General features: G+C 48.8%; 4 protein-coding genes and 1 long non-coding RNA gene across 9 annotated transcripts; 4 read left to right on the top strand and 1 right to left on the bottom strand.

The window, feature by feature from the left end:
• The first annotated feature begins 183 nt into the window (after positions 1–183).
• On the top strand, positions 184–7250 carry CTDNEP1 (CTD nuclear envelope phosphatase 1). Of its 4 annotated transcripts, XM_056817644.1 has the most exons (9): positions 184–317; positions 2976–3042; positions 3195–3313; positions 3519–3590; positions 4011–4127; positions 4430–4541; positions 5319–5403; positions 5809–5865; positions 7158–7250. In XM_056817644.1, exons 1-9 carry the CDS (start codon positions 216–218, stop codon positions 7204–7206), a joined length of 780 nt encoding a protein of 259 aa, XP_056673622.1. In that variant the 5' UTR covers positions 184–215; the 3' UTR covers positions 7207–7250. The 4 variants fall into 4 exon arrangements, with proteins under 4 accessions (XP_056673622.1, XP_056673623.1, XP_001365399.1 ...); XM_056817645.1 differs by lacking the exon at positions 3519–3590; XM_001365362.5 differs by lacking the exon at positions 7158–7250 and having other exon boundaries at positions 5809–6230.
• Positions 6581–7193, bottom strand: LOC103102100 (uncharacterized). The gene is made up of 2 exons (XR_462342.3): positions 7055–7193; positions 6581–6911 (listed from the first exon to the last, which is right to left on the bottom strand). It is a non-coding gene; the product is annotated as an uncharacterized LOC103102100 (long non-coding RNA).
• A 153-nt stretch (positions 7251–7403) lies between the features above and the next one.
• On the top strand, positions 7404–9971 carry GABARAP (GABA type A receptor-associated protein). The gene is made up of 4 exons (XM_001370323.5): positions 7404–7675; positions 8643–8721; positions 8888–9006; positions 9373–9971. The coding sequence occupies exons 1-4, from the start codon at positions 7586–7588 to the stop codon at positions 9436–9438; spliced, it is 354 nt and encodes a 117-aa protein (XP_001370360.2). The 5' UTR covers positions 7404–7585; the 3' UTR covers positions 9439–9971.
• Positions 9972–10602: 631 nt separating this feature from the next.
• PHF23 (PHD finger protein 23) lies at positions 10603–15162 on the top strand. Its single transcript, XM_003340345.3, has 5 exons — positions 10603–10907; positions 12228–12259; positions 12387–12479; positions 13318–14161; positions 14332–15162. Exons 1-5 carry the CDS (start codon positions 10874–10876, stop codon positions 14544–14546), a joined length of 1218 nt encoding a protein of 405 aa, XP_003340393.2. The 5' UTR covers positions 10603–10873; the 3' UTR covers positions 14547–15162.
• A 724-nt stretch (positions 15163–15886) lies between these two features.
• Positions 15887–22874, top strand: DVL2 (dishevelled segment polarity protein 2). Of its 2 annotated transcripts, none has more exons than XM_056817648.1 (15): positions 15887–16260; positions 17877–17946; positions 18247–18392; positions 18538–18647; positions 18806–18941; positions 19109–19199; positions 19404–19473; positions 19639–19778; positions 19858–19934; positions 20173–20240; positions 20442–20570; positions 20760–20891; positions 20983–21162; positions 21599–21817; positions 21926–22874. In XM_056817648.1, exons 1-15 carry the CDS (start codon positions 15941–15943, stop codon positions 22354–22356), a joined length of 2319 nt encoding a protein of 772 aa, XP_056673626.1. In that variant the 5' UTR covers positions 15887–15940; the 3' UTR covers positions 22357–22874. The 2 variants fall into 2 exon arrangements, with proteins under 2 accessions (XP_056673626.1, XP_056673627.1); XM_056817649.1 differs by having other exon boundaries at positions 15942–16260; positions 20983–21195; positions 21596–21817.
• The last annotated feature ends 52 nt before the right edge of the window (positions 22875–22926 follow it).

Genomic DNA, 22926 nt, shown 5'->3' on the forward strand with positions numbered 1-22926 from the left:
CTTCCCATATCTCTTACTTCCTTGGGGACATCTCTCCCCTTGGGGGGACCTCCTTGAGCTGCATCCCCCGGTGTCCTAGCTGTAGCTCCCAGTGCTTGATTCCCGCACCTTTCCCCTCCCAGCTGCGGGAGGGGGAAGGGGAGGCACTGCCCCCTGGGGGCCTGGCTGAGCCGGGCCCCGGGGCCCCCAGGGCCATCAGGGCCAGGGGCGTCGGGATGATGAGGACTCAATGTCTCCTGGGGCTGCGCACCTTCGTGGCCTTTGCTGCCAAGCTCTGGAGCTTCTGCCTGTACCTTCTGCGGAGACAGGTCCGAACGGTGAGACTGGGGTGTCAGCAAGCCGGCTGGAGCTCTCTCCCCCCCGCTGGATTTTGGGGGGGGATCGGGAGAAGCATTCCGGAGTAATTGGTGGGCTACTCTCGTTGGGTCTAGGACAGGAGTTGGGTAAGCATGTATATTGTGAGATGGCCTGCTGGGGGAACCTCCACCCTTGAGCTGGTTGAGACTTTCCTTTTAGTAGGGCAGATATTTGAAAGAATTGTATTTCATAGGGAGCCCTGTTGACATATCCCGAAATTCATTTAAAGGGGTAGGACTCGGTATCCAGAAGGGTGTCTGTGAAGAAACTGATTAAGTTCTATCTAGAGATCTGGGTTGGAGGGATATTTCTTTTGGGGAAATTTTGAATATAACAGGACCTTAAGTTTGGGCTAATCTTTTGTCACTTTTGCAAAGGTAAGATCCTCTGTGAATTTAGAATTGAAGGAGACTCCTATGAAAAGGGCCTGGAGTTTGGGCAAGAATCTGAGTGATAAAAAGAGCCCAGAATAAAGGGGGTTCTTAGCAGAGTAATCTTAAAGCCTCTAGCAATAGTTTGAAGTATGGAGGGGTGGGTAACATGGTATAGAGGTGAGTCCTCTAAGTGGTAGTTTACCCCATGTGTAAATCTTATTTGGACTAAGTGATCCTTTGAGTTGGATGTCACTTGGTGAAGTATTAATGAATCCTTAGGTAGAAGAACTGGAGGGGGAAAGAATGTGTATGTATTTTGTGAGGGAGATTCTTGGTCCTAATAAAAGAAATGCCAGGCCCCAGAGATTCGTGGAAATATTTGGGTGAAGTGGATGACCCTCATAATTTTTCCCCTTAGGGAAAACTTTTAGCTTTCTACTCCTGCTTATTCTCATCATGGAAAAAGAATCCTCTTAAAAAGGGAGAATTTAGACACACAGGGGGTTTTAAGAATCCTCAAGTTATCCCCACAATTTTCAATGAAATTCCAAGTAAAACAAAATAAGAGGCTATTAGGGATGCCCCATCTATGGAAGGAAGGCCCCCTGGATTTTAGTGAACCTCTTTCCAAAGGGCTATGAGCTTCACTTTTGATTCATTTTTCTATCACAGATTTCCTTAAGACAGTTTCCTTAAGACTATTAAGACTATCCTTAAAGAAGGGGAGGGCCTGAGCCCTTGAACCGTAGAGGGGTGAGGTATGATTAGAAAAGAAAAGTGAGGGACAAAGTAAGAGTTAAAGCTGAGGAAATTCCTCAGCAAATCACCTCTCTGCCTCAATTTCTATACCTGTAAAATGGAGAATATACTACCTAGATCAAAGGATAGGGAAGAAAGTTATTTTCATATTGTCAGGTGCTATGTAAATGTGAACTAATGACTATCACTACTACACTAGATTTATTTCCCTAAGATGTTTTTCTCCTTGACCTTGTCGTTCATCCTCTTCCTCTTTCCAAACTCATGCCTCTTTTTATCTCAGGTATGGAGCAGGCATTCTAGTCTGTCTTGGCACTGGGTATAGGAACCTCTAAAATTGTCTCTACTGTTGGTTCATAACTCAGAGCTAAGTCAGATTCCCAAGTGCTCCCATTTCCAGGTGACTCCGCCTCCCTTTCTCTTGACAGCTGCTTAAAGCATTTCCTACATGCTTAGCATATGCAGTCCAAGAAAGTATAGGGTACCCTAGCTGTCTTGTGTCCAGTTCAAGTCCTGTCTGGGGGTGGAGAGAGCAGAGAATGGGAAGATACAATGGAAACTGGGGGGAAAGACACTTGGTTTTTTAGAATACAAGAATTTTCTAGTTCACTAAAGGAAATAAGATCTGGGGTCAGGTAAATAAGGACATAGATCCTAGGGGACTTTGGGCTAAGTAGGATAGGGTATCTGAACTTCTGTAGGAGAGGGAGCACTGATAAACTGCTGATCTAAGTCAGGAAGACATGGATTCAATTCTACCTCAAGATTCAAACTTCACTCTTAGCTATGAGATCCTGGGCAAATTCACGTAACCACTCTAAGCCTTAGTTTCCTTATGTATAAAGTGAAGCGTTTGGTCCTTTCCAGTTTTAAATCTCTGGTTCTATGAGAGCTAGGAATTAGAAAGTGTGATTAATACTGAGTAACTTGGTAATGGGAAAGAGCAGGAAGTTTGGGCTTGGAGAGGGGAGAGGGAGATGCATTTGTCTCAGCTTTCCTTGGACTTTCTGATAACCAGTCAAATCTGTTTAAAAGATTGTGAGTACCTAGGGAGAGTTGCTTTAGGGGCCAAGGTCCTCTGTAACATGACTGCTAGTGTTGATGGAAGTGGACAGGTGGCTGGTTAAAATAGGCTCCATGGCCCTTGGCCTGGAGAACTTAACTGACCTGACAATCTCTGAATAAGCATAGGCCCAGGTGAGACAAATCCGAAGGGACCATCATTCCCCATTCAGACCCTCTTTCCCCCTCAGATAACAGGAATTATTCCCAATCCCCAGCTCAGGTCCTCAATAGAAGAGTCATTCTGACACTATTCAGGGATCAGAGACCCAAGCATCTAGCTTCATTTCAGTCTGAATTGATAAGAGAGTATTAAGAGTTGCCATAAAACTTTCTTTAGATATAGTGTGGGTATCAGGCCCCTATTGGAAAAAGAGCTTCCTCTAGGCAAAAGTCCTAATACTTCCTTCTTGTTGCCTCTAGATAATTCAGTATCAGACTGTTCGATATGACATCCTTCCTCTGTCCCCTCTGTCCCGAAACCGGCTTGGTGAGTACTGTGGCACCTTGGGAAATCATCAAGGGCTTAAAGTAAGAGTAGGATGAAGGTAGTAGCTTGAAGGTCAGCCACTAGTAAAATACCTTGGAGAAGCCAAGGGACTCTGGAACAAGATTCTCATCTCTTTTTTTCTCTGCTTCTAGGCCAGGTAAAGCGAAAGATACTAGTGCTGGATTTGGATGAAACTCTTATTCACTCCCACCACGATGGGGTCCTGAGGCCCACAGTTCGACCAGGAACACCTCCTGACTTCATCCTCAAGGTCTGAGGGTGAATGGGATATGTCACTGCTCTGTCCTCTGCTCTCCATGCCCCCTGTCACCTTTTCCTCTCCTTCAATTCCTTCTCCTGGGGTATTCATTTCCCTGCCCCCTTGGGATTGGGATAAGCCTGGTGAGGCAAAAGTCTCTCCAGAGAGGGGATGATAGTAGGGCTTCCCCCCCAGCCCCTCCTTGTCCCCCCCACAGGTCGTAATAGACAAACATCCTGTCCGTTTTTTTGTACATAAGAGGCCCCATGTGGACTTCTTCTTAGAAGTGGTAAGTTTTGGGGAGTTCAAGGGAATTGGGAGGGTGTTTCAAAAAAGAAAAATATAATTTTCAGAGTTTGGGAACTGTAAAAGATTGATACTATGGAGTGAATTTGGTGGGGAAAGGGAGAATGGAAGTTAGAGGTTAGTTGTATGGAGGAAACTTGGAGGAAGGGCAATATAGAAGTGATGGGAATTAGCAAGGGTGGTTTTATTGTGTTCTCAACTCTAACCCATGGAAAATGGGCTTTTTTTTTTCTTTTTGAGTCTTTTGTCTTTACCCTTTTAAATTTTGGGGCAGGATATAGTAATCATTAAAAAGAGTGAGGATCACTGAAAAGAAGAGCCAGGGATTGTGGGTTCAGTATACCTGGTTTAAAGAGGAGATATGAGCCTCTCAGTCTGTGATAGCGTTCTATTTCCCCTTCAGGTGAGCCAGTGGTATGAGCTGGTTGTATTTACAGCAAGCATGGAGATTTATGGTTCAGCGGTGGCTGACAAATTGGACAACAGTCGGAGCATACTTAAGAGACGATATTACAGACAGGTAAGGGGCCTGAATGTTCCATTTTAAAAGGGGAATATGGCCTGGGATCCTGGGGGAGAGGTGGGATGGGGACTGGAATAGGTCTTTAAGGCAGGGAAACAACACTGAACACTGTTCCTTTGATTTAGGGAAAAGGAGCTAGGGAGGTGGCTCCCACCCCCACACCCCCCTTCACATTCCCTCCTAGTCTTTCTCACTTAAGAACAGTAAGAGATCTGGGACAGTTTGGGATTTGAAGAACCAACCCCAGGAAAGGGGTCTGTCTCTTCTTAGCTAATGATCTTATCTACACTACCTCCCAGCACTGCACTTTGGAGTTGGGCAGCTACATCAAGGACCTCTCTGTGGTTCACAGTGACCTTTCCAGCATTGTGATCCTGGATAACTCCCCAGGAGCTTATAGGAGCCATCCAGGTAAGAGGGTTGGAGGAAGGTCTAGAAAGTAGCCAAGGGCAGTCTGTTGAGTGTGTGACCTTTGTAAAATGGGGACACCACTATTGTAGGAATAAATCAGATCACAAAAGGACTTTGGGAAAGTCTTTTGTTTTTAAACCTTGTAGCAATAAGAAGTCTTAATTTATTGATATATTTAATACAGTTTGTGTTCTTGCAAAGTTTCTGGATAAAATTGTTAAAGTGCAATCAGAGTGGACTCTTTTGAAAAGAATACTGTGAAATTCTTTTGTAAACTAAATTCTCTTCCAAATTTGTTTTTACAAAGCTGGATTTTCAGTTATAGCAATTTAATTTTAATAGATCATGATTATATAGCATTCTATGACCACATTAATCTATAAGGGAGCAGTTAGGTGTCAGTGGATTGAAAGTCAGGCCAACAGATCCTAAGGGTCCAGAGATCAAATCTGACCCCAGACACTTTTAGTTGTATGATTGATTCTAAGACAGAAGGTAAGGGTTTTTTTTTTTTAAATTAGTTAAGCTATAAAATGTAGCTAATTTTTATATAGAAGAAAGGAAAGTATATTGGAAAGATCACTTGACTTTGAATATTAGCTCTGTGTTCAAATATTTAGTTGTGTAACCTTGGATAAATCACTTAAACTATCTGAGCCCATCTATAAAAGTAATAATGCATTTTCCTCATATGGATGTTGTGAGGACAGTGCCTTGGTACTTAATAGCTAATTTTTTAAGCTTGCTCAGTTCTGTTTTCTTGATCCATACCTCCAGATAATGCCATCCCTATCAAATCCTGGTTTAGTGACCCCAGTGACACAGCACTCCTCAATCTACTCCCTATGCTGGATGCTCTCAGGTGAGAAGGCAGGGTTGGATACTTGGGTTTGGATACTGAATAGGCAACATGGTGTAGTGGAATGAATACTAGACTTAGAGTCAGGAAGACCTTGGTTTAAATCCTACTTCTGAGACTTCTGGCTCTGTGACTAAGGACAAGTCCTTTCACCTGAATTTTATCTGAAAATGGGAATAATATCTGTAATACTTATGTCACAGGATTGTTTTGTGATGACCAAGTGAAACAATTTATGTAAAGCATTTTGTAGACATTACTAGTATTATATAAAATGTCTTTTGTTATTGCTGTTGTTATATTTTTGAGGAAGTTAGGGGCTGGAGGAAAAGGAGACCTAGGGATCCTGGATCCATCTTTGGTGGGTGAATGTTTATCCCCTACTATTCCCTTCTTCCCCTACCCCAGGTTCACTGCCGACGTCCGCTCTGTGCTGAGCCGAAATCTTCACCAACATCGGCTCTGGTGACAGCCACTCTCCCCCCCCTACACACAAATGGAGAGGGAGGAAGGGAGGGAGAGCCCTTGGGCTGCTTGCTCCATCCCCAGCCCATTTCTGAGGACTGCCAGGCCTGGGCCATCTACACTCCACTTGGAGGCCAGATGGACATACAAGCCCAGATACTGAAACAGCCTCACCATGTTCACACACTCCCTGGAAACCCCAGGTTGGGATAACAGACTGTGGCCTAGGAGGGCCAAAACAGCCCCCATTGTCAGGGGTGAAAGACTGGTCAGAGGTAGGGAGAGACTGACCTGGGAAGGTCAGACAGATGCTAAACAAGCTCTGTTGTGATTTGATTTTTTTTTAAAAACTCTTGTAAAAAACAGATCTAATTCTTCACTGCTACTCTGAAGGGTGGGTTGGGGAGGGGAACCCAGGGCTTACTCCAGCCCAATGATTTCCACCCTTCCCCTCTCAACATCTTGCCAACTCTTCCTCTCTTCCCCTTCCTACTTGTAACCATCTTTTTTTGCCTTTCACCACCCCGGTCTTCTAACTCCATTGAACCATGCATTATAACTCTGAAATTGAAGCTGCCCAAGCCCCATCTCTGGGATCTTGGGAAGGAGGGGTGGGTGGGCCTCTGGGAAGGGGTGTTTATTTGCCCCATCCTCCTGTACTTTGGGGAAGTCCAGAGAGCTTAGCTAAGTGAAGTTTAGTGGTGGAGAGTTGATATAAAGGGGATAAGAGTTTTATGTTTTGTCTTTTGGTGGATTGCCTTTGGGAGATCCGGGTTTGGAGGCGCTAAAGTGCATCTGCAGAGGCCATCCAGTTTAGAAGTGGTGGAGGGTAGGGTGGCTGTTTACAAGTGCCCAAGCTCCGATTAGAAGAGTAAGCAGTACTCGTCGGCTCCCAGCTTATGGGCGGGGTTACAGTGACGGCCTCTTCTCAGTTCTTGCTCGCTCATTGGGTCCTTTCTACGTCAGTTCCACACCGGATCTACTTCCACTTCCTTATCACGTGACGTTCCCCCACATTTTTATGACGTTTCACGTATCTCGATGTCCTGTATTGACGTAATTCGTATCTTTCTCTCATTCTACCTTTTGGGACCCTGGTGCCCCACCCGCCCCCAGGTTATGCGCGGTGTGCACTCCATGTTAATCCCAGGGGTCTTCCTAGTCTCCGACCATCATTTCCCTTTCCCACCTTGGCACTATTTTGTTTTGGTGTCAGCAAAATCCCTCGCGTAGCAGCACGCTTCGTGAATCCGCTCGTCGTAACTGTCTCCATTTCCTTTCGGGATCCCTAGTGTTAAAAAACCTGCACCTGCTCACCCCCCCATGGCGTCCGAAATCTGAAATATAGGCTGAGTCGCCTTCACCGTGCGCATCGGGACAGCGAATCCGTTGCCGTAATTTCGTAAATCCGTTCCGAAGCGGTTACTCCAGTGGCGTAAGAGGGAGGCGAGGTGGGCGGTTCTTGCGCCCGCCGCGTAGGAGGCCCCGCCCCCCCTGCGCCGTTGGCGTATGCCGGGCGACTGGGCGGCTCCCAGCGGGGCCGGGGGAAGGGGGGCGGAGTTGGTGAATAGGGAAGTGGCGCAGGTCGCAGAGATCGCTCCGCCGAGTGAGCTCACCCGCCCGGCCGTCCGTCTCCGTCGCCGCCGCCCCCCGCCCCGGCCCCGTCCGCCCCCCCCCTCCCCCGCTCCCCTCAGCCCAGCCTGGCCCGGTCCCTGGGAGGATGAAGTTCGTTTACAAGGAGGAGCACCCGTTCGAGAAGCGCCGCTCTGAAGGCGAGAAGATCCGCAAGAAGTATCCCGACCGGGTCCCGGTGAGGCGGGGCGCGGCGGGGCAGGGCGGACGTTATACTCTTCGTGGCAGATCCCAGCTGTGCACGTCTAGGCGTGCGGCCGGAACGGAGGTTCCCCGCAAGTGCGGGGGCACCTAGGGATGCAGGGTTTGGCCTGTGGGAGGCCTGACGCTGCGGGGCCTTCACTGGCCGGGGAGGGAATTACCCCATCTGTAGAGGAAGCCCTGGAGAGCTGGGAAGGGAGGCGGGGGAGTTGTTAGCTTGGGGGAGTGGTTTAATGAACGAAAATGAGATAGGAGGTACGAGGCCCGGGTTTTAAAAAGAGGAGCTAAATATTAGAGAATCGGTGGGAATCCCGAGACAAGGCTGGTGTCAGCATATGAGTTGAAGTCTTTACTCATTTCACACAAACTTCCAGGGTTCCAGGATATGCTGATGAACTTGGAATAGGAGCGCTAAGATATCTATTCATAAAGCTGTACTTTCCACGTTCTAAGACAGAAATTGGGGGGGGGGGCTGTTTTAATGGGATCACTATTAGGGTTCCTGTGTAGAATTATTGGTTTTTGGTTACAGAATTTCAGAGTTGAAAGGGAACTTTTGATTCCAACCTATACCGGAACAGAAATCCCACCCACAATTTAAGATGTTTATTAAACACTTATTACTTACTGACAATTGGTCTCTTAACCCTTACTCCTTCAAAGAGATTTCACTAACTCCATCCCACTTTTGAACCCTAAATGCTGGGAAGCCTACAGAAAAAAGTGGGGTCAGAGGCTCCTTTTACTGGTAAGCTTCCTCCCCTGCCTCTCCACATAGAATCAGGGCCTCCTACAGTATAGTTATTATCAGAAATGAGGTCAGACTCCAAAAGCTCTAGAGTGGGAGGAAGAAAGATGGTAGAGGAAAGGCCTTGAACCTGGAGGACACAGTGACTGTCCTAATATTCTTTTGACCAATGTGCTCTTTTTTCTCATTTCCTTAGGTGATTGTGGAGAAGGCTCCTAAGGCCCGGATAGGTGACCTGGACAAGAAGAAATACCTGGTGCCTTCTGATCTCACAGGTGGGAACAACTGAATAAGTTGATATGTGGTAGTGGCACTAGTGGGTAGGGAGACAAATTTCAGTTGGAGGAACAAATTAAACAATTTCTATGAGTTTCTGAGTTCTTACTCTGATCTCTAGTATGACTAGTTTTCTACAACCCGTCCTCCCAACATTCCTTGTAGTCGGTCAGTTCTACTTCTTGATCCGGAAGCGAATTCACCTCCGAGCTGAGGACGCCCTATTTTTCTTTGTCAACAATGTCATTCCACCCACCAGTGCCACCATGGGTCAGCTTTACCAGGTATGAAGAGGGTACTGGGAGAAGAACCCTGAAAAGGAATTCCTGAAAGGAAACAATTCCCTTCCTAACTGATAAAATTGCAGAGAAAGTATTAGTAGTAGTTGGGTAATTAGTTGACTTCCTACTCAAATCTGGGTCTTAGTATAGTTTGATTGCAAAAAGGGTGGGCAGGAAAGGCTAATTGGTTTAGGGTAGCCATTCAGATGTTGATTTCCAGTGGCCCATGAAAGCAATTAACTTCCTTTCCCAAGTCATGTCTCAGCAAGTGTTAGTAGGTATAATTCTGATCTATTTTGCTGTGATAACATGAGTCTCTAAGGAATTTGACAGGTTACCTGCATGCCAACATTGTATTCCTATCCCTAGGAACATCATGAAGAAGACTTCTTTCTGTACATTGCCTACAGCGACGAAAGTGTCTATGGTCTGTGAAGCTGCCTGCCACCCCTGGGGGGGGGGGCCCTTCTCTAACAAGAGTAAGGGTTCCCCCGTCTCTTCCTCTCATCCCCAACCTGCCCTATGCTCCTCAGTTCCTTTCCCCTTCTGGAAGACAAAACACCATCCTCCCTTGTCAGGACCTGCAATTTGCAATGTTTAAGACTCTCTTTGCCTCAGCCCATTCTGGCTGGGGTTGGGGAGGGCAAGGGTAGAGGAGACTTCTCCCCCAATGTCTTTATTTTCTTTTTTTTCCCTTGGACCCAAACTTTTTTTCTGTTCCTTCCCCACTTCAACCCCAACTGCCCCTCCCCATCTCTCCTTGGTTGTCAATTCTTTTTCTTTTTGTCTCACTCACTAATTGTTTTGGTTTCTGTTCCTTCCCAGACTCCCCCAGGAACTTGGGTTCCTACAATTCCTCCCCTCTCCTCCACCCCCTTCATCTTCCCTCCCAGGGGTGTGGGGTAGGGGTGGAGGGGTTAGGAGTGGGCTAGGGGTGGAGAAGATCAATAAAGAAACCACCAACTTAACTGCTTTGCCTCCTGCCCTTTTTCTGCTCTTCGTCGTCGTGGGGCTCATGAAGGGAGAAAAGGGACCATCTTCACCCAACCCTGTCTTATATGCCCCTCACCCTGGGAAGGATGGGTCGAACCCTCCACAGTGGAATTAGTTCAGAGAAAATTTTGTTACTTCCACATTTGACAAAAGTAGTTGTGGAGAATAACTGTGTGTGAGAAAGGTCCCTTGGCTATTATACCTGACCAGAAAGAAAGGCGCTTTCGCCCGAGCTAAGACGAGAATCATGTCTCCCAGCAGTCTCTGCTTCCGCCTGATCGGAAGCGCCCTTGACTAGTGGTGAAGTAGCCCCGAGAGGCGGTAAGGTGGCCGGAAGTTACGTTTCTCTCTTCCTTTTTCTGTGTAGTCCCGCCCAGCCTACAGTTCCCGGCAACCCATGCGGTTCCTTCCCCCCCCCCCCACATACCCCTTAGCTCCTCCTTTCCCCGCCACTGGAGGGGAGGAGAAAGTGTCGCGCCTGCGCAGAGACTGGGGCTGCTGGGAATTGTAGTAACGCTAGCCCTCGCTGTCCACGTACAGCTACATAAACTAGGACTACACGCCCCGTGGTGCATTGCGCGCTGGAGGCGGAGGGTGGAGAGGAAGGGGGGAGGGGAGGAGTAGGGAGCAGGCGGCCGGCGACGCGGGGGGGTGGGGGGGGGGTCCGGTCCCGGAGTGCGGGAGGCGGCAGGAGCCAGGCGGTTCAACCACAGGGGAAAGAGGAGCACGGGAACAGACAGGGTAGCGGGACGGAACCCGAACTTGGGCTGGGGTTAGGGCTGAGACTGTCTCGGGAGAGTGGAAGACTGTAGAGGCACCGGAGACAGCACCGGGAGTCCGGGGGTGGGGGGTGGGGGGGAGGGGCGGTGCGGTGGCGATGCTGGAAGCCATGGCGGAGCCCAGCCCCGAAGGTGAGTCTGGGGACCCAGAGTTGGTGACTGAGAAACTTGGGGGGGGCGGGGAGCCCCGGAGGGGACCGGGGGAGGAGGTGATGAGTTGGGATACCAGAACTGGGAAGCGGAGTCTGGAGGAACTGGAGGGAGAGGTCGGACGTTCGGTGGGGGTGAGAGAGGCCCGTGGACTGGGCAGGAACGGGGGAGCTGGGCAGCCTCTGGGGAACGGCCTTTTGGAGCTGCTTTTCGGGGCAGGGAGGAGACCTGCTGTGGATCTGGGTGCAGTTTAGGGTTCAAGAATGGGAAGTGACTGCGAAACAATATAATTATGGGGTGCAGAGCCAGGTAATTTGGGGGGGCTTGTGGATCCAGGTGTAGTTTGGGGGACAGCCAGGAGGAGAAAGGATGGGGGACTGCTGCGGGGGAGGGGTACTGTGGAACTGGATAACTGCTGGATGGGGGGGTGGCTGTGGAGTCAGGGAGCTGCTGGGGGAGGGGATGGGTGGCTGGGGAGCTGAAGCTGGGGAGTTGATTGGCGGGGGGGGGGGCAGGAAAAGCCATGAGGACCAGGAACTAGAGATTTTTCCTGGAGTCTGTGGGAATGGGGCACTTTAGCTGGGAGAAAATGGACTGGAGGGATCGGCAGAAGAAACTGGAACCGGAGGAGCCTGAGGGCGCTTCCGTCCCCCACCCCTCCCAGAGGGGAGGCTGAGAAGCCTGAAACTGGGAGGAGGTTGTAGGGAATGGAGAGTTTTAGGGTGCAGGGTAAGGTGACTGGGATAGTGATAGAGTATAGGGTCTGGGAAACCTCCTAATTGAGTTGAGGAAGGTGAACCGCATGTCCAGGCCTGAGAATAAGCTCTGGAGAACTATTGATGTGGAGGGGTGTAATGAGACCAGACCAAACCTGAGAGCTTTGAGGAGTGGGAACACAAGTTCTGTGTGAAATGGTCTGAAAAGAGAACTCAGAGAATAGAGGGGCTCAGCATCTGATGATGTGTGGGAGTGTCCCAACCAAAGGATGAAGTGTGAGGAGCCTAATAAAAAGGGCAGAGGGTGCCCCGGGGGCCTTTGGGACCAGGAAGGTAACAGTTGAAAGAAGTAGGGGAGAACCTTAAGAAACACTGATGTGAAGGGCAAATATAAGCCAAGGCATTCTTAGAAGACTGAACAGTGAAATAGGGAAAATTAGTTGGGAAGAAAGTAGAAGCAGAGTCATTCAGTCCTCCCTCCAGTACAAAGGAAAGGAGGAGAAGTAGATTCCTTAAAGAGTAATAATGTTGGGGGAAAGAAACATGTATTCTTTGACTCAGCTCTTTTATTGATTTTTTTTTTCAGATCTTCCTCCAAATCTGAAGCCAGAGGCCCAGGTAAGATTTCCCTTCCTAACCCCAACCCAAGTGCCCTTCTTAGGGAACCAGACTTTTCAGTCTTTTCAGATATTTTGAGGATCCAAGTGTCTGATCTCTTTGGGGTCTTTGTTTCTTTTTTCTGTAGCCCCCTGAAAAGCGAAGGCGAACAATTGAGGATTTCAACAAATTTTGCAGTTTTGTCTTGGCATATGCTGGCTACATCCCTTCCAGCAAAGAGGTAGGGGTGGGACACAAAGTATTTGGATGAGGTTGGGGAGGGAGAAGGATAAAGTAAGATTTAGAGAATTAAAGGGGAGTTCTGGGGGTTGTTATGGAAATAAATCTAGAAAGTTATGAGGAATGAAATGGACAGTTGAATCTGGAGTTGAGAGATGTGGTAGGATGGAGAATTGAAGGATGTTGAAAATGGAGAAGTTATGGGCATTCAAGAGAATTAAAAGTAATGGAGAAAGGATTAATGCAGGTAGTTATTGGGTGGGGCAGGTTTTGGGAAAGAGGGCATTTGGGCAATGGTAGTTTCATTTGGGATTTTGGGTATGTCAGAAAAGTTTTTGAGGGTCCTGAGGCCGAGCACTCTTGGGATCTTGTGGAGAAGAAAGAAGGTTGAGGGGTATCCAGTGTTACATTGGGTATCAGGAGACCTTGGTTCAAATCTTGGTCAAGAGAATTATTAGCAATGATCATGGGCATCTATAAAATTGAAATGACATTTAAACTGTCTGTTTGACAGAGTTATAAGGCAATCCTTAAAATGCTGAGTGGTTATTACTATTATAATTAAGGTTAGGATATTGGATCATGGAGGAGTTCTAAAGACAGTTTTCATGGAGGTGTTTAGGGACTGGTTGGTTTAGGGGTTGAACAGTTAGCATCAGCAGGGAGGTAGGTTAGGTGCCTTAATTGGTTGGGCTTGGAAAAGTTAACTGTGTAAGAGACCCAGGCCATTAGATGGCTGGTCTCTGGTTGTGATTAAGTATGATGTTTTTGCAGGTGTGGGGAATGGAGCTGGAACTTTGTTGAAAGGGGGTAGCTAACACTTTCTCGCTCACTTCTAGGAAAGTGACTGGCCAGCCTCTGGCTCTAGTTCACCATTTCGGGGAGAGAGTGCTGCAGATAGTGATGGCTGGGATTCAGCCCCTTCAGACCTTCGAACCATCCAGACTTTTGTCAAAAAGGCCAAGTCTTCCAAAAGGAGGGCTGCTCAAGCAGGGCCCCCTCCACCAGGGCCCACCTTTCCTAGACTGCAGGCCTCTGATAATGCTACCCTGCTTGAAAAGATGAAGCTTAAGGACTCTCTCTTTGACCTGGATGGACCCAAAGTGGCACCACCTCTGGTCCCTGCACCCCCAACACATACCCCTCGGCCCCCTACCACCCTTACCCCTGTCATTGCTTCCCAGGAGGATCTCCCTCAGCCCTCCCGAAAAAAGGACCGAAAGAACCGAAAGTTGGGTCCAGGTGGGGGAGGAAGCTTTGGAGTGCTTAGGAGACCCCGGTCAGCTCCTGCAGATGGTGAGAAGAGGTCCCGAATAAAGAAGAGTAAGAAGCGAAAGTTGAAAAAGCCGGAGAGGGGGGATCGACCCCCCCCTTCTGGGCCCCCTCGAGCTCTTCCCAGTGACACAGACTCTGAAGAAGAGGAAGAGGAGGAGGAGGAGGAGGAAGATGAAATGGTATCGGTGACAACAGCAGTAGCAGGCAGTTGTGGGGGTGAGGCCCCAGCTTCTGTACTCCCACCACCCCCTGAGGCCCCCCGGCCCCTCACTTCAACCTCCCCTGGAGGTATCCCTACTGAAAGTGAAGCCAAGGAAGTGGGGAGCACAGAGACGAGCCAGGATGGGGATGGGAGCTCCAGTGAGGGTGAAATGCGGGTAATGGATGAGGACATCATGGTAGAATCAGGTAAGAAGGGTATTTAAGAGGGGGAGTGCACTGGGTAGAAAGGGTGGGAATAGAAAAGGACATAAACTTTTGTCTCTGAAGGGAGTGGGTTCTTTGGTATGGGGGAATGCTTGAATTTCTGTAGACAAGAGTCCTCAGCAGAACCTGATCACAACCATCCCTTCTCCCAGGTGATGACTCATGGGACTTGATCACCTGTTATTGCCAGAAGCCCTTTGCAGGGAGGCCTATGATTGAGTGCAGTTTGTGTGGAACATGGATCCATCTTTCATGTGCTAAGATTAAGAAGACCAACGTCCCTGACATATTTTACTGCCAGAAGTGCAAGGAGTTGCGGCCAGAGGCCCGTCGGTCCAGTGGGCTCTCCAAGCCTGGAGAGCCCTAGGACCCACCCCAAGCTCTCCTACTTCAAGTTGGAACTCTTCACAGAGACATCATCACAGAGATGGGGTCCCTATGTTGCCATTGCCACTGATCCATTGGGACTTGAACATTGTCCCATTATGGGGTGGGGATTCTCAAAGAAGACTTGCTTGGGAATGAATGGGTCTTTCCCTAAAGCCTTTAGGACTTGAATTTTGACCTATTGAACAGGAAGGTGTCCCTATTCTAAAGATTCCCTACTTCATCCCTTCACTGTTCTGCCAGTTCACCCTGCTTCCTCCCATATCCACCAGCCCAGGCTAGGGTTGGAATCAGGGTGGGGTGAGGCAGTTGTCTATACCTCTAGTGTAATATATAGCATTGCCCCACCCTCTTCCTCCATCATTTGTTTGGACTCTTATCTTTTATTTTCTTGAACCCCTTCTCCCATTTCTTTTTAAAACCTCCTTCTGGCTCCAGTGGCCTAAAGGAAGGTAACACATGGGTCTCTGTCTTTTGTGTGGGGCTGGTGATATTTCTATCACCTACCCACTTCTTTTGTTTTAATAATATTGGCCAGCTGCTTGTACATACAGCGTGTTTGTAAATAAAACAAAGTGGGCTCTTTTGTGTTTATAGCCCTGTGACCCTTGGCTTTCCTTCTTGGAAGATATGTGCCTGGTATAGAAAGGAAGGGAGAATTGCGTGCCCTCACCTCATCCCCAAAACTGAGATCTAGCCAGTTCCCTGCTCTAGAAAATGAAAGGATTGAATTAGATTCTCTTTAAGGTCTCCTGGTTTAGACACTCGAATATAATTCCTTGGACCATAGTGGGAAAGTCCCTAGCAGAAGGCTTTCAATGTGTCCCTAGTCAGAGTAGAGATTGGGGGAGGGGGGTGATGGGGATGGTCTTTGGCCGGAAAGGGAGTACCGAAGGGTGAAGCTGTATAGGGGCAAAGAAGGACAAGAAGAGGTTTGATGGTCTTTAAAGAAAGATGGATTGTCTTGGGTCCTAGTGCCCAAGTGAGAGCTGGAGGTAATTTTAGGGGCGGAACCCTTTTGACTGGGGATTGGAAGGCTGGAGATGAGGGAAGGGGTGGGGGGGTCTTTCGGGGGAGGGACAGTAGCTCTGTGGGTGGGCAGAGGTTGGGGAGTCTTCACGTGACTGAGGGGAGCTGAGAAGCCGGAAGTGAGGCGCATCGTGTCACGTGAGGGGGCGGCAGTGGGAAGTGTGTGGCATGGGGCCGGGTTGGAGGGGGGGGGGTGGGAGGGGGAAGAGCTGGGAGGGCGTCCACTTTGAAAATGTAAGCGGGGCGGGTTGGGGGGAGGTCGGCCCCGGACCTAGGCTCCGCCTCCCTCCCCCCTCCGCTTCGTCTGCTTCTGTTTGGTTGGCTCACTTGGGCGTTCGTGTGCGCATGCGCGGCGGCGGCGGCGGCGGCGGCGGCAGCGGCTGGGTTCGGTCTGGTGGGAGAGGAGGCGGAGGAGAGGGGAGAAGAGAAGATCATCTTCGAGACGGGGAGGGCGCCGCGGGCGGGACCATGGCGGGCAGCAGCGCCGCTGGACTCGGTGGGGCTGGCGAGACGAAGGTGATTTACCATCTGGACGAGGAGGAGACGCCGTACCTGGTCAAGATCCCGGTCCCGGCCGAGCGCATCACCTTAGGAGACTTTAAGAGCGTCCTGCAGCGCCCCGCCGGGGCCAAGTACTACTTCAAGTCAATGGACCAGGATTTTGGGTGAGCGCGGGGCCCAGGACCCGCCCGAGCGGCCGGGAGGCGTGGCGGAGGCGGCGTCCGAGGCGCAGGGTCCGAGGGGCCGCTGCCTTCCCTCTGGCGGGACGAGCCCGGTCTTCGACTAGGGTCTTTCTTCTGTCTAAGCCTCAGTTTCCTGCTTTGTAAAACCGGGGAGAATGGCACTTGGGCTTCAAGAACCTTGGGAGAATAGGTCGGGAAATAATACGATGTGTTCCAAAAGTCATGATTCCATTTTGAACGCTCTTGAAATTAAGCCTTGTTTTGTAGACAAGGAAATTGAGGCACTTAGAAGTTGTGACTTTGCACAGAGTCAAACAGATATTAAGTGCCAGAGTCAGAAATAGAACCGAGGTCTCTAGACTTGGAGTCTGACTTTCTCTCCCCACAGGCTCCCTAGGCGACGATGTTTGTACCATTTCTCTCTAACACTTATTGCCCGGATCCAGTTAGATCGCTTAAACAAAAAGTGCTATGTTAAAGATATTGATGAGGATGGTGCTAGGGATTGATTGGGGATACTATATCTATCCTGGGATAATGCCAGAGAATGTCCTTGTTCCCAGTAGGAGGTAAGGCTTTGAATGAAGCTCATCCTGGGGAGATAGAATGGGTTAAGGCTGTGAGGCTTCCAAAACATACTAAACTGAAGGGCTAGTTATGGAGGATGTACAGTTAAGAGACAAAGGTAGTTTGGGCACTGAGGAGATGTAGTAGCCCCGGATCAAAGAGATCTTCAGAGGAAAGTAAGGTTAAGAAATATGGACATTTGGATTAGTGGATCTTCGTCAGTTTGCATTGTATGGTAGCAGAAAGAGAGTTGTACCTTTGGATCTAATGAGTTAGTTCCCATTAGTGCAGGAAGGCAGGGCTCACCTTCAGATAGTCTGATAGGGTGCTTACCTAGACATACAGAAATCTAAGTGCAGATGGTATAATATGTTTGAGTGGATCTGGACATGGGTCATGGGGCAGGGGGGAGCATTCAGATGGATGCTTACTGACTGGAAAGACCTCCAGACATGAGTGCCAGTAAGGTAATGGCGGAATGAAAGATGGGGGTCAATGGCTCCCATTGGAAAAGAGTTAGGAAATTAAGGAAGAGGCAGGATTTGGGGAGTTAGAGGAATATGTCTCTGCAAAGAACAAGGTAAAAGAAAGAGGGGCCATATTTATCTAAATGGGGTAGACAGACCAAGCCTTGAGGTTGGGCAATTAGTTTTAATGGTTGTAATGGTGATTGGGTGAGCTTAGTGAGGGTCACCCTTGAAGGTTAAGCTAAGGAGTTTCAAATAGACTCAGAAACATTCAGAACTTCTGCCATGTTCCTAACATTAGTTGAAAAAAGAAGGGAGATATTAGGAGGAATTATAAGATTTGGGGGATTCCTAGAGGGAGATGGGAGACTGGGCTGTTGCCAACATGAGGGAGCTGGTCCTCTACAAGTAAGGAAGGGAAATGATAACAGTCTTTAAAAGACCCCCCCTACCCCCACCTCCAATTAGGAGAGGCTCAGAAAGAAGACTGGTATGCTCAAAGGGAGAAATTTTGAAATGACACTGTTTCATTTAGCACTGTTGACTATTCCCATCTCTTTGCAGAGTGGTGAAGGAGGAGATTTCAGATGACAATGCCCGATTGCCCTGCTTCAATGGGAGGGTAGTCTCTTGGGTAAGGTGTCTTGAGTTGGGGGTGGGGGGGGGGGAATGACCTCTCCTTCCAAATTACCAGGGGGCTTTCTGACTTTCCTATTTCTCTCCTTCAAAACTACTTTTCAGTCTCATAAACCCTGTTTTATCATTCATGTGACTCTCAAGTTCCTTTTTTTTTCTTTTTTCTTCTTGGGTCCCTTTCTAGGTTTTCCTTGGCCTCATCCCCATCTCCTTCCTTCTTATTTCCCCACCAGAACTTTTACCCTCTTCTGACCTTTCCTAACAAGCCCTTTTCCATCCTTGTTCCCTCCCTCTGTAGCTTGTGTCCTCAGATAACCCTCAGCCAGAGAACACCCCCCAAGCTCCTGAGCCTCGAGCAGAACCCTCATCTCCACCCCCACCACTGCCTCCCCTCCCTCCTGAGAGGACTAGTGGCATTGGGGACTCAAGGCCTCCATCTTTCCAGTGAGTCCTGGGAAATCGTGTTGGTGATGGGAGTGGGAGGAAGGGAAGGAGAGAATATAGGTTTCTGGGGCTAGCTAATAACAATTGCTTTTAGGAAGGATCCCATCATCTTTAACCTCTTTCTATGATTCTACTCTATTCCCAGCCCTAATGTATCTAGCAGCCGAGAAAACCTAGAGCCTGAGACAGAAACAGAATCAGTAATATCACTGAGACGGGATCGGTCTAGGAGGAGAGAAAGCATCGATCATGTTGGTGAGAGAAGTTACACTCCTAAATTATGAGAAAAGGAAGAGTGTTTTGTGCAGTATGCACATCTGGGTCCCCAAGGGGACCGGAACAAGGAGAGAGAACCAGGGACCCCCCTGGAGCAGAAGTCCAGGCTGGCCACCTAAATCCCTATATCCAACCAGGTGGTGGCCACCGACCTAATGGTTCTTCCCGATTGGAGCGGCACCTGGCTGGTTATGAGAGCTCCTCTACTCTCTTAACTAGTGAACTAGAGAACACCAGCCTAGGAGATTCAGATGAGGATGATACCATGAGCAGGTACGGCTTATATCCTTTTCTTGTTCTTCTTGTCTTTCTTATGGCTTATATCTCCGGTTCTTATTCTGTTCCCCACTATTGTTTCCCTGTCCAAGTGAAGCTCACATGGTCTGTCTTATTGCTTTTCTTAGACTCTTGATCTTTTTTGCCCACATTATCCCTGTTAGGTTCAGTAGCTCCACCGAGCAGAGCAGTGCCTCCCGACTCTTAAAGAGACACCGTCGGAGGAGGAAACAGCGACCACCTCGACTAGAAAGGGTGATGTGACCAGACACTCTATGGGAAACTAATGGGTAGAAGTGGGAAATGGAGAAACTGGGTCTATGGAAGACCCATGAAATCTCTAAAAGATCTATAAAATAGAAGAGGAAAAGGAGGTGGAAGAAGGAATATAGAGTTGAACATCTTAGTTCCAGAAAGGAATGAAACTTCCTCATTCTCCTTGCTTTTTCCCCACCACAGACCTCATCCTTCAGCAGTGTAACAGATTCTACCATGTCTCTCAATATCATCACAGTCACGCTCAACATGGGTATGGGGGCATTTGGATGCCTGGGACCCTAGGTTGGGAGGTGTCATGTATGGGAGGTAGATTGCTGGGACTTTTATATGACTTTTATGGCTGTTTATTGGAGGCCTGTTCATCTGAGCCTCCAGAGGATGGGGAATCAAACTGCCAAACAAAATGCCTCCACAGAGAAGTACAATTTCCTGGGCATCTCCATTGTGGGCCAAAGCAATGAGCGTGGCGATGGTGGCATCTACATCGGCTCCATCATGAAGGGTGGTGCTGTGGCTGCAGATGGGCGAATTGAACCAGGGGACATGCTGCTGCAGGTGTGCATCATAGCACAGGTTTTCCCCCTTTCTTGGGACCTATAGCCTCTCTTTCACCTTGATTCTCTTAACTCCCCAGGTGAATGACATGAACTTTGAGAACATGAGTAATGATGATGCCGTACGGGTGCTAAGAGAGATTGTGCACAAGCCTGGGTGAGGCGAAAAACCCTCACACTAGTCTTATCAGCTCTTTTCCCCTGGTACTTCTTACCTCTGGCTCCCTCCCCCTTTCTCCTCCCTCAGTTCTCTGCTCCCTTCTTGCTCTTTCTATATCCCATTTCTCTAAAGTCTTTCTTTCCTCAAATCTTTTCCAATTGCTCTATCCTGTATTTTGCCCTTCCATGATACTGTCATTCCAGTCTACTACTGACCAGCCCTTCCTCCCTTACAGCCCCATCGTGTTAACTGTGGCCAAATGCTGGGATCCCTCCCCTCAGGCTTACTTCACACTCCCCCGAAGTGAGTGATCTCTTTGCATTTTGGGGGTTGGAGGAGGGCATAAAACCAGTGGCTTAGGGGGACAGAGAGAACTAGGAGAGTCCTGAATCTTTGAAGACAAAGGAAGCTAAGGAGTAGTAGAGTATATAAACTCAAAGCAGAAGTGGGTCTGGAAATTGAAGTGATTCAATTCTGATCTTCTGTTGTGTTCTTCCCTCTCAGATGAGCCAATCCAGCCTATTGACCCTGCGGCCTGGGTTTCCCATTCAGCAGCACTCACTGGTGCCTTCCCTGCCTACCCAGGCTCTTCTTCTATGAGCACTATAACTTCAGGCTCTTCCCTGCCTGATGGTAAGGCCCTCCTCCACAGTACTGTCCTCCCCAACAAGGGAAGAAGTCCTTGACATCAGACCTCCCTGAATGGCCTTCAACTTAGCATGGCCACTTCACATTCTTATGACTATTACCTCGATTATTCTGTTCCTCCCAGAAGAGATGGGTCCTATTCTCTGCCCTCTGTGAGTACTTTTCCCCCCTTAGGTTGTGAAGGACGTAGCCTCTCTATACACACAGACATGGCATCTGTGACCAAGGCCATGGCAGCGCCTGAGTCTGGGCTGGAGGTCCGGGATCGAATGTGGCTTAAGATAACTATTCCCAATGCCTTTCTGGGTAAGGAGGGCTAACAAGAGGGTAGGGAATGGCTAAAATGGACTGAATTGGGGGTCCATGTTGCCCTTTGTGATTTCTTGGTCTACAACAGGCTCAGATGTAGTCGACTGGCTTTACCACCATGTGGAAGGGTTCCCTGAACGTCGGGAGGCAAGGAAATATGCCAGTGGGTTGCTCAAGGCAGGCCTAATCCGGCATACTGTCAACAAGATCACCTTTTCTGAACAGTGTTACTATGTCTTCGGGGACCTCAGTGGGGGCTGTGAAAGCTGTAAGGCATTCCTTCCTTTACCACTTCCCGACCCGGGAGCCCTCAGCCCTCCCTGATTGAAAAGTGCCCTGCCTTGACTTCTATCCCTCACAGACCCCAAGTCTTACTCTCCCTGATTCAGGGTTGGGGGGAGGGCAGATGGAATGCTTGGCATGGAGGCCTAGGTTTGAATCTAACTCAAACCTGTCTGACTGGGTAAATTATTAGGCCAGTTTCCTTCTTTCTAAAAATAAGCTCCTTTCCAGCTCTAAATCCCATGAAAACTGATTCTCCCCTTGTCCAAGGGGCTTTGAGAAACTTGGATTTGCAGAAGTCTTCCTCCCTTGGTCCCAACCATCCCAGTTTTCTAAGATGCCCTTAAAAACCAGCTCTCCCTAACATAGAGGCTAAAGAGCTTAGATTCTTGAACCAGGGTGTTCTCTCTCTCTCCCTACAGACCTTGTGAACCTCTCTCTGAATGATAATGATGGATCAAGTGGAGCTTCTGACCAGGACACACTGGCTCCACTGCCTGGGGCCACACCATGGCCCTTGCTACCTACTTTCTCCTACCAGTATCCAGCCCCACATCCCTATAGTCCCCAACCTCCCCCTTATCATGAGCTTTCATCCTATAGCTATGGAGGGGGCAGTGCTGGCAGCCAGCATAGTGAGGGTAAGTTGGCTATCAGATGAACTTGGGGTGGCTGGGTAGGTAGTACCTGAGGAGCCAAATACCAGTGTTCCTATGGGTGTTCCAAATACTCCCACTCCATTCTCCCAGGAAGCCGGAGCAGTGGATCTACACGAAGTGATGGGGGCATAGGACGTCCTGGGAGGCCAGAAGATCGAGGTCCGGAATCCAAATCAGGCAGTGGTAGTGAATCAGAGCCATCAAGCCGTGGTGGTAGCCTTCACTGGGGTGGGGATTCTGGTGATGCCACCCCTCCTCCACCCAGGGGACTAGGTGGGGGTGGCAGCAGCCTTCGTTCTCACCCTAATCTCCATCCCTATGGGCCGCCTCCTGGTGTGGCACTACCATATAACCCCATGATGGTAGTTATGATGCCACCTCCACCCCCCCCAGCAGTTCAGCCTCCTGGAGCACCTCCTGTTCGAGACCTGGGCTCTGTACCACCTGAGCTAACTGCCAGTCGACAGAGCTTCCACCTGGCCATGGGCAACCCTAGTGAGTTTTTTGTGGATGTCATGTAGGACCTTATCTATCAATTTGACCAGGTTTTCTTGTACTATCTGTGTCTTGATAATTCCTATTAATTCCCAGCATGTGAGTACCCCTTCCCCCTCACGTTTCTGTAGCCAAGACTCACTTTTGCTACTGGATGCCATCAGGTCCAAAAAAAATTTTTTTGGGTGATTTAACCAAGGAGTTGCTACTACCAACAGTGCCTGATCTGACCCAGGGTTACAGGATTTTATATATAAACTTTTTTAGGGGGGGAGGAGGGAAAAATACATTTTTATTATACTTTTTGATACTTTAAAAAGATATTTTTCTGGAATGAAGTAGCCCTATGACAATCCCTTCCCATCCTATTTGTCTTTCTTGCCCAAGTGGTTGGAGAGTAAGGAAAGGGTTGGTATGTTGGGGGATGGTATCTCCACCTGCCTTTAGAATTTAGGAGCCCCAAGCTAGGGTTCCATAGCTGCCTATATTGCTATTTATTTTAGACTTTTGTGTATAAAACCCTAAATAAAGCAATAGAAGGGAATTTCTTATTGATTCTGGCTCTTTTCTTGGCAAGACAGATCTCTGGCTCCAAG

This window comes from Monodelphis domestica, chromosome 2 (genome assembly GCF_027887165.1).
Source record: "Monodelphis domestica isolate mMonDom1 chromosome 2, mMonDom1.pri, whole genome shotgun sequence".
NCBI lineage: Eukaryota > Metazoa > Chordata > Mammalia > Didelphimorphia > Didelphidae > Monodelphis > Monodelphis domestica.